General features: G+C 35.2%; 1 protein-coding gene across 1 annotated transcript in view; it reads left to right on the top strand.

Moving 5' to 3' along the window:
- Positions 1-642: 642 nt before the first annotated feature.
- The window catches only part of gudu (Armadillo repeat-containing protein gudu), a 102,850-nt gene continuing 88,600 nt past the window's right edge, over positions 643-14,892 (top strand). The window contains exons 1-2 of the mRNA XM_076488431.1: positions 643-807; positions 6,342-6,572. Coding sequence (XP_076344546.1) covers positions 6,343-6,572 — 230 coding nt within the window. The 5' untranslated portion in view covers positions 643-807; position 6,342. The remainder of the gene's footprint in view (positions 808-6,341; positions 6,573-14,892) is intronic.

Genomic DNA, 14,892 nt, shown 5'->3' with positions numbered 1-14,892 from the left:
CGTTTCTGTCTTACTGTCTATCTGTGTTTTCCGCGCGTATCTCAAAAAACAAATAGACAAACATATAAGAAAATTTTACACAGTTTGGGAAGTTAGTATGATACGGTACTTCCCAATTTTTGGATCACTTTCAAACCTCTTTAACAATGTGGAATCGGGCATTTTCGCGGTTTGGGGCTAATACCTCATTAAATTGTGATCAGATGTGTACAATTTCATGGACACACTAAAGTTAAGACTCCTCATCACAGTACAGGAAATGATCTGGATTATTGGTCATTCTGGGTTTGAGAAAGTTGTTCTCAACTTTCGCAGGTGAAATTGTATCTAATCCAATATAAACTCATGAAGTCTCGAAATAAAGTCGCTGGGTGAGAGTATGTAATCTCTCTCATTGCTTTTCTTTTATTTTTTACCATTTTCCGTATTTTAGTTTATACACAAATTATAAGTATTTATAAGAAATTCAGAATAACAAAGGCAGTCAACATAAAAATAACCATAAAATAGTTATATGTTGTATAATTTTGGGCAAGTCTGTTAACATTTCTCGATATCCAATTTAACAAATACAAAAAATATGTATATCGTGCAGATCTGCTTTTGCGTTAGCGCCCTCTGTAAATATTTGAAAAGAGTCTTCAGCAGAGATCGGGATTATGTACGAAAATTGTAGTACAGTTTGATAAAAATTACAGTGATAGTATTTTATTATACTTGATACTTAATTTGACCTAATAATATGAAACATTTTTACATTATATCAATTATTTATTTATCAAACCAGCAGAACAGCAGTTGAAAAGGGTAAGAAAATATTTAAATTTAAATACGATTTCATTATCAATACTTAAATCATTGTTAATGTTATTGCGTTACCACTATTTTGCTTTATTATGATTGTACGAGTTAATTTGTTGAAATATGTGTAAATAATTAAAGCTCCAGTTGTATAACAATTATAAGTTTTATAATAATCATTTGTACTAATCTAACTTAACATTTATTTCGGCCGTTATGTAGTCTTTAGTGCGTAACTCCTAAGTTTAACGAATTCGGAATTGTATATCAGATAAGTACCCTAACTCTGTGAGAATGAGCAACACATTGACACTTTTTATCATTTGAGGTATATAATGTTTGTTTGTTGTAATATTAAATATTAATTACACCCTTGTAACAAAACAGAGAATATTTGTTTCAAAATTCCTTACAAATGTGAGAGATCAGAATGTTTATTCCATATCCTGTCCTGTAGTTATTACAAATTTTACACTTTTCCTTTCAAACATCTCACATGCGATTAATACAAAATTATTAAGAAACGGTATGTTATATTCTCGCCCAGAGTCAACAGAATTGTTAGTTGGCAAAATTCAAACATTTTAAGTAACCAAGACTACATGTGGTCTAGAAATTAGAATGTTGGATCTTGAATCAGAAAGGTATGTGCTACTGAACATATTTTAATGCTACCCTTGTTTGGTCAACAGTTTTAAATTAGCGTTGACTATACCTGAACCTGAGGGGTTGAGTATTAAGCAGGATTTGAAAACTATTCATTCAAACGTTTTAAAGTAGTGACTTTCAAAACAGTTTCTGTTATCAGTGTTCCATAAATCTAATCATGTTTAAGTAATTTTCACTGGTGTTTAACTCATGTATTTTTGCTCATAATGTTTCTAGCATTAGGTGAATAGCAAGTAAACATATTCTTGAATTGAATGTAATTAATTATCTTTAAATGTTACAGATTTATCTTTAAAAGTATTTCATTTTCCATGCTCAAAATCTTATATTTACAGACTCATTGTTTGCCACAGCTATTTAATCAGTTTCTTTATTTGTAATTTCCCAAACTTCTCTACCACTGTGCAAGCTTAATTTAACTGTCTTTAACCCTTAAACAGCATCTATCATCAATTGATGCTGCTACCTACAACATTCCTGCCATGTAAGGCACTTGACTCATAATCCGAGGGTCGTTGGTTCTAATCCCCATCACACCAAACATACTTGCCCTTTCAGCCATGGGTGTGTTATAATGTTATGGTCAGTCCCACTATTCATTGGCAAAAAAGTAGCCTAAGATTTGTTGATGGATGGTGATGACTAGCTGTCTTCCCTCTAGTTTTACACTGCTAATTTATGGAAAGCTAGTGCAGATAGCCCTCATGTAGCTTTGTGCAAAATTTAAAAACTAACAGACCTGCTGTTTAAGGGTTAGTGAATATCTTTAGAGTAATGGTTCTCAAAATATTTATGTTCATGGATCACCAGAATGGAATATATTTATATACTATGTTGCTATTTTCTTTTAATAATCATGGAACCATTCCATGGACCACAGATTGAGAACTAATGCTCTAGAGTTTCCTAAATTTCTAATATGTAATTCACTCTTACCCTGTAAATTATCTCAAAGGTCCATTTAGTCTGCCTGTTTTTTTTGGGTTTTTTGTGCTCTAAACACAATTAACATTTGTGTTTATATTTATATCCTCTAAGCATATTCCAGATAATACTTCATTTAAACAGTGGATAGTGATTAGTAATTCATTCCCAATCTAGCCTGAGGGAGCACCTCTGAAAAAACTGTACATCTATTTTCTATCCTTAAACAATGAAGAAGTTTTATATATTTAAGATTTATAGTTTTAAAGTAATTTCCTTCTGAAGCATAATGCTCTTTAGTACCAATTACTATAATGCCAACATATTATAATGCCCTATACCTTAGTAGCTGGCAATCAACTTCTAGTTTTAGTCTTTCTATGCTCTAGACTAAAAATTAATATTAGTATACTTGATGGGAGTAGTGCCACTATCTAAAACAGATGTCCATTTTATATCTCATTAGATACTGGTACCTGATTACTAACCAAAGGTGTCTATGTAATCTTAACATTTTTTTCTCAAATGTTAACCTTCAGACAAGATGTAGAAGTGAATTACTTAAAGAAAATGAGGTATATACATAGGGAAAAAGGTAGGCCAATTGGAATTGGGTGGGGCAGTATGTTTTACAAAAATAAAATTCACAGGTGACTGGACATTTTGAGGTTGTCTCTAAGCTCCCTTCTAAGTTGCCCCTGGAAATCATACATGGGGACTCAGTTGATGAGTAAGTGGTGTGGCAGGATTTGTGTTTTTTTATGAAATTCAAAAAATTGTCCTAATAGACTCTGAAAAACACAAAAACAAAATGGTGATTATTTAACTTCATTTTAGCACTGTTTATTGTTTTCAAATATTTTTGTAAATATGTTAGAAGTTGTTGCTTAAAAGCTTCAGAAACAGTGAAAGTTCCATAGTTAAAGAAGTTTTTTGTTGGGTACATCCTCATAAGGTCTGGAGGGCTCATCAACACCCCCAAAATGGAAGTGTGGGATATTTTTCAGAGTGAGGGTGAATTTTATGCAAGTGAAGGACTGGTCAGTAGTATGTTTCACGTAGCTTTTAAAATACTTGTTTAATTTTAAGGCAGTATTTAGTTGCAGAAAGGAGTTTGGGTAATTGAAAATAAACATATTGATTGGATAGATAAATTGGTAAAAGGGTATTTAAAGTATAACAAGTGTAATAGTTTTAAAAATAGTAATAGAAAATTCAATAATAAACTTATTTGTTATTATTCTAATGATATAAGTATCAGAAACAAAATGGATGAGTTAAGAGCTCAAAATAAAATGGAAGAATATCATAGAATATGAATTATTAAAACTTGGCAAGGCTAGAGACCATTCATTGAGAGTAAAAGTTATTTTTAAATGCTAAGTTACAAGTTATCTAATAAAGATAGGCTTTTAAAAGAAATGGCTGTTTGGCCTAAAGATGTAAGAACTTGTGGTAAAAAGATTGGTTTCTATATTTACAATTAGGGTTTTAAAATAATTATGTTTTTAAATACCAATAATTTATAGGACACTTAAGTTGATGATTTTAATAAGAAATTGTGTAATGAAATTACAGTATTGACAGGAGGCCTTAATTTTAGACATATTGATTTTGTGGAATTATCAATCCAATGAAAGCAATCACTTACTTGGATCTAAAATAAAAATGAGCCCACTAAAGTGTATTACTAATTTAATGGACTATTTTTAAGTTAGTACTCTATGTAGATTGGAAAGCATTGTTTTATCAGTTGGATGCTTTTGCTGCTAACAATATTTTTGGCCATAAATAGTAAGGGAGAGATTTTTTTTATTTGATTGAGGATGGGTTTTATACCAAATAGTCAGGGTGCTGGCCACTGGATGAAATTTTAGACTTAATAGGTAAATGAAGATTTAGTTTTAAGTATAACATTGTATAACATTTGGGAAATGACCACTGCATAAGTAGAATTGATTTTTTTTTTACTTGTTGAGATATTAGATCCAAATTATCAGTGAACCAATTTTGAGGTTAGGAAACAAATTTTATCAATATTGAATTTGGATAATGTGGTGATGTAGTGCAGAACTGAGAAATTTTAAGCAATTGATTTCTTATATTTCAAAGTATTTCTGTATGTAAAACAAAGAAATATGTAACCCAACTGTTTACTAAAACTTCAAGGAAAAAATTTAGGATAAATACCATAGGTTTAAGAACATTAAGAGATAGGATTGAAAACTTACATGAAATGTGGGGTTTTGGTTAGAAAAGGAATTAAAAAGTCAGTGATGGCCTGTGAGAAACATTTGGCTTATGATAATGAAACTAACAGCAAAGATTATTTTCAGTATATTATGGGATGGCAAAATGTTAAAGTTGATATCATGCTTGTATGCCAGTGGTATACGTTTTGTTGAAGATTATGAGATGACTTAGCTTTTAAATGTTTTCTTTTCTTTTAGTTTTTCAAGAGAAGGTATAATTGATATTTATGGCTTTTGATATTCTGTGGAAAATAGAACTGATTTGAGCCATGTAAACATTAATCCATTGGTAGTAAGTAAAAAGACGAAGAGATCAAAAATAGATAAAGCACCAGTAACAGAAAATATTTTCCCCAGAGTTTTGAAGAAGACCAAGTATTTGAGCCTCTCTTTAAATTTTGGTTGTTCAGTAGACATTTTGCAGATTCCTGAGGATTGGAGAATTTTTTTGTCCTATTTTTAAATGGAATGATGAGAGTTTTTTTTTAAAATTATAGGCCAGTTAAACTTATAACTGTAGAGGGATGAATTACAGAGACTATTTAATAAAAAAAGGTTTGACAAAATCATTTAGTGAAATGATATTAGAAACACCCAACATGGAAATTTGCCATATATTTTTTTAATTAGCTTTTTTTTCTCTCATGGTACTTGTTATTTTGATGATGGAAAGGGTGCAGATTTGGTGCACAAGTGAGTGTATTGCTGTGAATTGGAATTTGGTTTCATTTTTTGCTGGTCAAATTTCTTTATTGTTGATGTTTTATTTCTTCTTCCTTGTAGAACACTGTAGGCATTATTCTTTGAATTATTTTGATCTTCAGACTCTATTTAATCATATTCATACATGAATATTCTTTCTTGGAAAAACTTGTCACAACTTTCTTCAGCCACAGATCGTCTTATGATGACATAAGCATTACTGAGTATTTGAAATTGCAATAATGTACATTACTTTCACTCATATAAATAGCTATTCTGATTCAATGTTACCTTCTATATCCAAAAAATTTTGAATGGCACAAGTCTTTAATCTTCCACCCATCTTTGAATTGAGTGATTCAAATGCATTTCGCACACATATCATCATGAAAAACCCTCTGCCACCACACTCTCCTGACTTATGTGACACTCTCTATTCACTTCTACTGAACTATCACTTTTTGTTTCACAGTGTACATAAATTTATACTTTTTACCACTAATTTCATTTCTGAGGATTGCTGTGGGCCAGGACCCATCCTACTTGCTCCCAATATTCCTTGCTTTCCTTCTATAAAGGCAGAACCCATTTTTGGATAACCTAGATTTTGTCAGTTTCCTCCACCTTATCATGGACTGCCTGCCTTCCAGGTCTCTCCTACAGAATTTGCTAGGCCTGCCTCACTATTTTTAGACATATTTTAGCATATATTTTCAAAAGTTTAAAGGAGCAGTTCTAGCCAATGGTTTTGTTTGTAGACCATTGTGATATAGGTGATTTTACCTATAAATTTTCAGATAAAAGACAAAATTGTTGTTCATATATGTGACACATATTCATAAACATATCTCTCATGTCAAAATATTCATTCTTAAGATGTAAAACCAGTGCATTATCCTGGTACCTCATAAAAGTACAGTTTGTGCATGTTTACAGCTTGAAATATTTTGTATATATCTTTATTTTTCATATTATCACTTTCTCCTTTATTAGGATGGGCCAGACATTGATACGAGCAGCGAAATGGACATCAGCTCGAGAAGGTGACAGAGGAAAACTTGAATTTTCTCCACATAATGAAACCATTCTAAATTTGATTTCTCAGATGGTTGAAACTTTCAACACTGAATTTCCACAAGAATCAATGGTGGTTTTTCAGTCACCTCTTATATGGTCCACAAATCTCTGTCCTTCTCATTTTCCTGATGATGGTTACATTAAAACGTAAGTACTTGTGTTGTTGTTTTTAGTCTACATCATATTTAAAAATATGGAGTTATGTGTAGATATGTGTTATCTGTATGTCTGAAGTTTTAAAATAACTTTGTACTATATGTATGTTATGCCATGTACTAGCACAAACAAAATATATAATTTTCAGTACAACAAGAAATACTGGGCTACCAGTTAGTGACTTTCTACCATAATGGGGCTGGAAACCTAACTTCAAGAGGTTTTTAACTTACTTACCTCCAAATGGTAGTACTTTATTTTTCTTATTTTTATGTTTATTTTTCAGTTATTTTTTCTTTACTTTGGAGAGCAATCAACTTCCCACAACTCTCTGCAGGCAGTGAAGGGTAATATAGATGTGGGATGTTGTGGGCTTGAGCACCCACATCTCACCCTCCTAATTTCTATTTCTATATCTATTGCTGCTCTTTTATTTTATTTCTTTATGTGAGACTGACAAACAGAGGTTAAGACTGATAGATGGTGTATCCCTACACCAATGTAGGTCCTACTTTGCAATCACCTATGAAACTTAGGGTACATTTTATACCCCACACTACAGCTTGTTACCCTTGGATCTTTTCAATTAGTGCAACACTTTTTTGTTTATTATTTTTAATTTATTTTTGTTTTGGCTTGTTTTTATGTTATAACAAACTAATATAATTAGTAAGAGATTTGGATTTGCTGTTTTTAATGCAGTCCTTCCTTTTGATTTTGTTTACTTAACTTTATTATTAATTTTTTCTAAAATTTATATATACATATAATGTCTGCTTCTCAGGCTGACATGATAATTCTACCTACTATCTTCCAGATATGGTTCCTGGGAGGTCAGGTTTTGGTCAGAGGTGGTCCAGTTAAGTAAGTCCTCACTTGCATCCCATGTTTGTGGTACCTCTTTCTGTCAGATGCTTGTGTCAATTCCTGGTGGATCTGATGTTAGTAGTAGCTGGATACAGCACGTGTATTTCCACCTGTGTTGGGTTAGACATTCTCCTTCCACTGTGGACTGGAAGAAACCCACTAAATGCTGCCTGGGTTTGGACTGGAGATGCCATCTCACCATGGCTTTCCACCTGCTTACCATTTACTGGGTTTTGCTTCATAGTAGATCAGGTGCTGCTTCAGTTGGAAATATGTGCAAGAGGAGATGGATTTTAATACAGAAGCTTGTCTTCCCTTCCACTTCCTGTTTCCAGGTGAAGAGCTAGGCGATCTTTTGCATACTGGAAAACTGATGGACATTTTCAGATGTTGGATGAGGTGTCATGTGGTCTGTCACACCCTAGCTGTTTGACATTTAGGTGTTCTATGATGTTCATGATGCAGTTATAAAGAGCAAAGAGTACACCTTGATCAGATGTAGTGTGGTTTCCCACTGATGTGTAATATTAGTGTGGTTTCCCACTGATGTGTAATATTAGTGTGGTTTCCCACTGATGTGTAATATTAGTGTGGTTTCCCACTGATGTGTAATATTAGTGTGGTTTCCCACTGATGTGTAATATTAGTGTGGTTTCCCACTGATGTGTAATATTAGTGTGGTTTCCCACTGATGTGTAATATTTTCTCTTTTGGTTCCACATCTCATGGTCTCTCTTTGGCCACCTCCTAAAGGATAGTCAGTTTTTCTCTTCTGTGATTCTAGATATTTTATGAGAGGGCAGTATAAGTATTTTAGCAGAAGTTAACATTTCTCCTAAGTTGAAAATGTATTTCCACCCAGCCTTCCCTCTTGTGGTAATATGTAGTGTAAGTCTTGTGACTAATTTTGAAATAATTGAGAAGTGCAGATGTGGAGAGGGCACTGGTTACAGAAGGGACTGTGTCACATTCATAGTGATGGAGAGCTGTTGCATAATCATTAACATGTGTATGTGTAGAAGTGTGATGTTGCAGGCTAGTGGTAAACATTGAAAATTTTCACCAATAGAGAGCAGCACCATTCAGGAAAAGCTATTTTGTAAGAGGAGATTAAGTATGTCTCAGAAATACATTGTTAATATAGGGAAATGTTAATTTTGCATTGATAGTAAAAATATTAATAATGTTTTAAACCCATATTTAACTCTCTAATAAGCAACTTTAGTAAGGGGACTGAATAATACATTTTAACTATCCTTTTTCCTATGGGGTACTAACTTTCATTAGGCCTTTTATTTAATACTTTCCTTCTTAATCCTTTCATAATGCCATATGTATTAAAATTTCCCAGAATTATGATTTTTATTACTATTATTCTCAGTGGATAGCTGTGAAAATTTTTTGGAATTATGGGTTTTATTAATATTATTAGTACCAGTTATGTATGAAAGTTTTCCAGTATTCTGGTTTTAATTGTTATTATTATCATCAGTTTCATTTGCTAGTGTGGACAAAATTTAGCACTCACTGTAATCCCATTACAATACAACATGTTATATTTAGCAGAGTAAATGTTGTATTAATATTCAAAAATTTCTGAAATACTATCAGGCACTGCTCTTACTAAAACTCCCTAATGGACCAGGTAACAATTAAGTAAATAGAATTATTAGTTTTAATTAATTTCAGCAAATGTATTATCTTTATTTAAAAAAAAATTAATTTGCCATTTTAGGCAGTATATGACAAAATGTAAGATTGTTAAATGGATATAGATTCCGTACTATTGACATTTGGTATATATTCTGTACATCTGTTTATTTCTTATTTATGTTAGAACATAATTTGAAAAAGCTAGAATTTTTGTGCAGAGATAAAAAATAACTAATTTCATTAATTTTTTCTAGTAATACTAGAAATAAATTGCATATATATTACTGAATCGAAATTTTATTTCTCTGGTTATATATTATGCTTTATTGAGCTTTTTGTGCATGCAATTATGTAATAATTTGCCATCTAGCTGAACTATAATATAAAGTTTACACTACATGATAAGTGGCTTTTTAATTAATTAATTATGGAATTCGTGTACACATTCAATGTGTAATTGAAATTACTTGTTAAAGATAAAGTAATGGATATATTAATAACTAAAAACATAATCTCACTTTATTTGCAAAAGATTGATAATTTAATTATTTTAATCCTGTGTTTATGGGCTTGGCCAAATTGACCAACATTGTTTTCGATATGCTACTTCCCTCTTCTCACAAGATTAGCTTTTCCCATTTTGTGCTGTCCTCTGTATGTGAACATTTTTTAAAAATGCATGCGATAAGCCTTTCACATCAACCTACTGAAATCAAAGATTCAAACATATCTCTCATGCAAATCATAATGCATTATCTCTCCACTAAAAGGACAGCACTACTATCACATGATGCATGTGACTCCCTCTATGTGCCACAACTGAACCATCACTTCACCGGCAGTTAGCCTGTCATACTTCTCAGCTTTTTCTCAGAGTTTATCAGATTGGAGAATCCTTCCTTCGTCCTATCTAGTATCTCATTCGTTTGGGTGTTTTCTTCAATACCCATATCAGTTGGGCCCCTCCTCCTTTTTAAGCTTTTTTCTGTGGAACTGGCTGTTTAGAACACTCTCTTTTCTTTTTGCTTTATGCTTACAAGGTTTTATTGCTGTTGGGAATGTGGTCTTCTAGGACATCTTTCATATCCCTTGGCTGGATTTGTGATCACTTCAATGGAACTTTACTTGGGATCTCGTAAATGCTCCTATAACCCTTCCTTCCTATATTGTGGACAGTCTCATACATTGGTGGGTGTCCTGCTTCCTCTTCTGCAGCCAAATTTACATCTTTTTATGGATGCATACATTCAGGGCTATGGTGCAAGAGTCAATCACCAGAAGGATTTGGGTTGTTTAGTCTATTGGGGAATATTCTCTTCATATCAACATTCTCAAGCTCCTAGCTGTACATTAGTCTTTGGATCACTTTCTTCTCATCTCCAGAGATTGTTTTGTCATGATTCATTTTGACAATTGAATATTGGTAGTTCACATCAATCACCAAGATGTTATCGGGTCAAGATCTCTGTATTTTTTAATCTTGGATTTTCTCCTTTGGACTCGCAATCATGACATTCATTTAATGGTGTGACACATATCAGGTGTTTTCAACCTTCTTGTGAACCTTTTTTTTTCTAAACTTTGTGATTGGTGGAGTATTCCTTATATCAGTGCATTTGCCACCATTCTTAGTCACCAGTTACCTTTATTTTGACATCCAGTTACCCGTACTTGGGCTTTGGCTGTAGATATCTTCAGACAGGATTGGTCAAACAAGTTCCTTTATGTTTATCCCTCCATCTTCTTTCATTTCCTCATCCGTACCACTTTGTTCAAAGTCCTTCTGATTGCTCCTTACTGCTCCACTCAACCTTGGTTTCCCTGATTATTCCATTTAAAGTTCTACCTTTCCATCCCTCTTCCTTTAGTCCCAAACCCCAGTTGCCAGTTCTGCATCACATCATGTTTTCTGTTTTTTTCCTGTTCCTGGAGAGGAGATCTGGTTTCTAATTTCAGGTGGCATTTCATTTAGCTCATTCTGTTTGTCATTCACCTACAGCTATGTATCAATGTAAATAGAATGTGTTTATGCCATGTGCCCTGGCTCTGGGTAACCCAGTTTCTTGGCTTATGGTTGCCGATATCTGTGAGTTTCTTATGTATCTTCTTGGGAAGGGGTCTTTAGTCTTCTTGAAATTGGGTAACCATATCTCATACTTCCTGTTTTATTTTAGTTACTACAGGGTCATTTTTTCTGTCCTTGCCATTTTGATCTTTTCCTTCCAGAAATGTTGGCTGCCTAGGCATCTAATACATTTGGATTATAATATTAATGTGCTAATATGTTCCCTTACTTTTTACTGTTTGAGCCCATTGCCTTTTGCTTTTTGTTTTACCTATAACTTATGGCATATTTCCTTCTTTTCTTGGCCCTTGGGCACATTAATTGGATAGGTTTGCTATCAATGTCACTCAAACACCCCTCAGTGTGGATTCCTGTATGTGGTGAGGGGACGTCCCAGGGAAGTTTCTGTTCTTTCAGTTTATCTCCTCTGGGATCTAACCATAACCATCCACCCACGTGCTTTCCGTGCGTGGTGACTCGTGAAGGGGAGGAGAGGATCCTGGTGGTTAAGGGGTCCAATTCTAACACACTACTTTGGCCTTAAATTCCTGTAGATGGGCGGCCTTGGGGTGGCCCCCTTGGGTCAATCAGCTGGTCCACTTGGGCTAGGGTCAACCAAGTACTAGTGTTGGATGTTCTCAACGGGTGTTGTGGACATTATATCTGATGCTGGTGTTTGGATATAGTGATCACGAAACCCTGGCGTTGTTGCAGTGTCCTTGTTTGACATTGTACTGCGTCCCCTCGTAGGGCTCCATGGTGGATGAGGTCAGTGGGCACCGAAATTTCCCTCCCTTTATTATGGATACTCCAATTAAAAATCTTAATAAAATTGTGAAAAAACAGTTCATTGGTAAAGGACCACGTCTTGAAGATTCTGAGCAGCAATCTCCACTATCTGTACCACCTGTTGTACCTCATTTTCTTATATTGCACTCACTTTCAGACAAACATTTGGGGCAAATATCTCCTTTTTCATTCAGAAGGGGCTAGAGGGACTTGCTGACTCTCCAAAGTCAGTAAAGAAGCTTCAATTTGGTGACATATTGGTGGAAACATCCAAACCTCAACACAGTGAACTCCTCTTTCATTCAAAGGTGATAAGGGATATACCTATTGAGGTTACACCTCATGTTACTTTGAATTCTTCACAAGGAGTTATTGTTGAGAGGATTTGAAGAATACTTCCAGTGTCAGCAGTTTGGTCACCCGAAGACGTCGTGTCATGGTTCTTTGGTGTGTGCTCGTTGCAGTTGCAAGGACCATGATGCCTACGAGTGTGAAATGGACCCTCATTGCATCAATTGCAATGGCTTTCACCCATCCTACTTTCATTCTTGCTCTAAATGGTTGGAAGAAAAAGAGGTGCAGTTTTTGAAAATGATTCATAACGTTGCTTATCTTGAGATTCGAAAGTTGCTGTCCACCTCTTCATCTCGAATGTATGCTACTGCACTTCGTTCCACTACTACAGTGGGAGTGCAGACAGATCTCTCTGTGCCTCTAAAAGAATCATTTTCAAACCAAATGAAAATACTTCTGACCTCTATGGTTAAAAAGTTGATGAATCAACTTCACACACAACTCTGTCCCTTATATATATTCCAACAAATCCCAAGATCCACTTCCTTTGGTTCCAGATACAGGCATTTCTTTGGATACATCTTCTTCTTCCACTCAAAGATGCAAAATGATCATTCATTTACATCCTCAGTCACTAGAATTCTTTTCCAACAGCAAAGACTTGCCCAGTCGACCCAGGACAGGATCCATGGAGGTTGATAGATCTCCCTCGAATAAGAAAAGCAAGGAAAAAAGATGTGGTCACAAACAGAAGGTTCTCTACCCAATTTGCCTGCACATAAATAAAAATGGCCACCCTGATACAATGGAACTGTTGAGGTTTACATTCTTATCTGAATGACATCAAAACACTGATTGCTTCCTATCATCCTGTTTGTCTTTCCTTACAGGAAACATTTCTGAAACCTGCTGATACAGTCATCATTTGGTGGTTTTCTTTATACAGAAATGACAGGCTATGTGATGGATGAGTGCATGGAGGGGTGGCACTGTTGGTTGATCAGCATGTGCCCACCCTGTCTTTGCCACTTGACACACCCTTGGAGGCTGTAACCATCCGTATTTCCTTGGGTCATACCATCACTGTCTGTTCTCTCTACCTGTCACCTAGAGAGACATACGATCAATCAGATCTTGATGCTCTCATTGAACAGTTGCCGTCTCCCTTTTTAATCCGGGGGGACTTTAATGGACATCATCCACTCTAGGGAAGTGCTGTTATTGATTGGAGGGGTCATTCTGTAGAGTGTATGCTCTCTGATCACAACCTTTCTCTTTTCAGTACAGGTTCTTCTACTAATTTCCATGTGCCTAGTGTCAGTCCTTTACTGCTATTGATCTCTCAATTTGCTCCCCTTCATTATTTTCCCATTTCTCATGGAGGGTTGACAATAATCCGCAAGGCAGTGATCATTTTACTATAATCTTGAGAGAGACTGGCTGTGGTTGATGCCACCCGACCCATGTGTTCTGGTGGAAGCTGAATCAGGCAAACTGGCCCTCTTTCACTGCTCTCACAGAACTTGATTCTGCCATTGTCTGTAAGCCATCAATAGACGACTGTGTGGCAGCAGTAACTGACTGTATTATACAAGCAGCTGCTCAATGTATTCCTAAAACCTTGATATGTTTTCCACTATATCCTTGTCTGTGGTGAAATCCTGCCTGTCATATGGCACAGAAAGCTCAAAAATGAGCCTGAGATACTTTCCGTAGATATCCCACACTCTCGAACTGCATCACTTTCCAGCGGGCCTGTGCACATGCTCAATGAGTAAGATGTAAAAGCCAGAAGGAACCTTGGATTAAGTTCACAACCAGCATATCTTCTACCACCAGTTCCAAAGTCATATGGGACAAGATTCAAAAGGTCAGTAGGCAATGTAACTCTGTCCCCTCTTGATCTTACTCTCTGATGGCCAGGAAGTGGCTGATACCCAGAGCATACTGAAAGCTTTTGCTAGGTATTTTGGCACTTCTACTTCTTTCATCCCCCTTCTTAGCCCTCATGTAAGACCTTAGAGAGGATGGTTAATGCTCATCTTGTTTGGTTCTTCGAATCAAACAACCTCTCTCCCCATCCATTATGGGTTCTGATGACAGAGCTCCACTATGGACTACCTGATTTGACTTGAAACATCAATCAGAGAAGCCTTTCTCAAACGACAACATCTTGTATAAATATTCTTTGACATTGACTAGGCCTATGATACAACATGTTGGTATGGCATTTTGTGAGACCTCCATATATATGGGTTACATGCCCATTTGCCCATTTTTATTAAAAAATTTTTAATGGACAAGAGATTCTGAGTTTGTGTGGATTCGACACTTTCCTGTTCTTTCCACAGGAACTTGGAGTCCCTCAGGGCTGTATTCTGAGTGTCACACTTTTCAGTATAAAAATTAATGCCATCACTGAACAACTCCCTCTCACTGTTGCAAATCGGCTCTATTTCGACAACTTTCACATCTCATGTCAGTTGTCAAACATGAGGTATATTGAGCGACAGCTACAGACTGCCCTCAATTGTTTACTGAAGTGGACCACAGCAAACAGATTTACTTTCTCTCTCTCTAAAACTGTTTGCATGCACTTTTGCTGCCAACAGGGTATTCACACTGATCCTGAACTCTGTATCG

Source organism: Tachypleus tridentatus, chromosome 1 (genome assembly GCF_004210375.1).
Source record: "Tachypleus tridentatus isolate NWPU-2018 chromosome 1, ASM421037v1, whole genome shotgun sequence".
In the NCBI taxonomy this organism is placed as follows: domain Eukaryota; kingdom Metazoa; phylum Arthropoda; class Merostomata; order Xiphosura; family Limulidae; genus Tachypleus; species Tachypleus tridentatus.
This window is presented reverse-complemented; position numbering and strand designations above follow the sequence as displayed.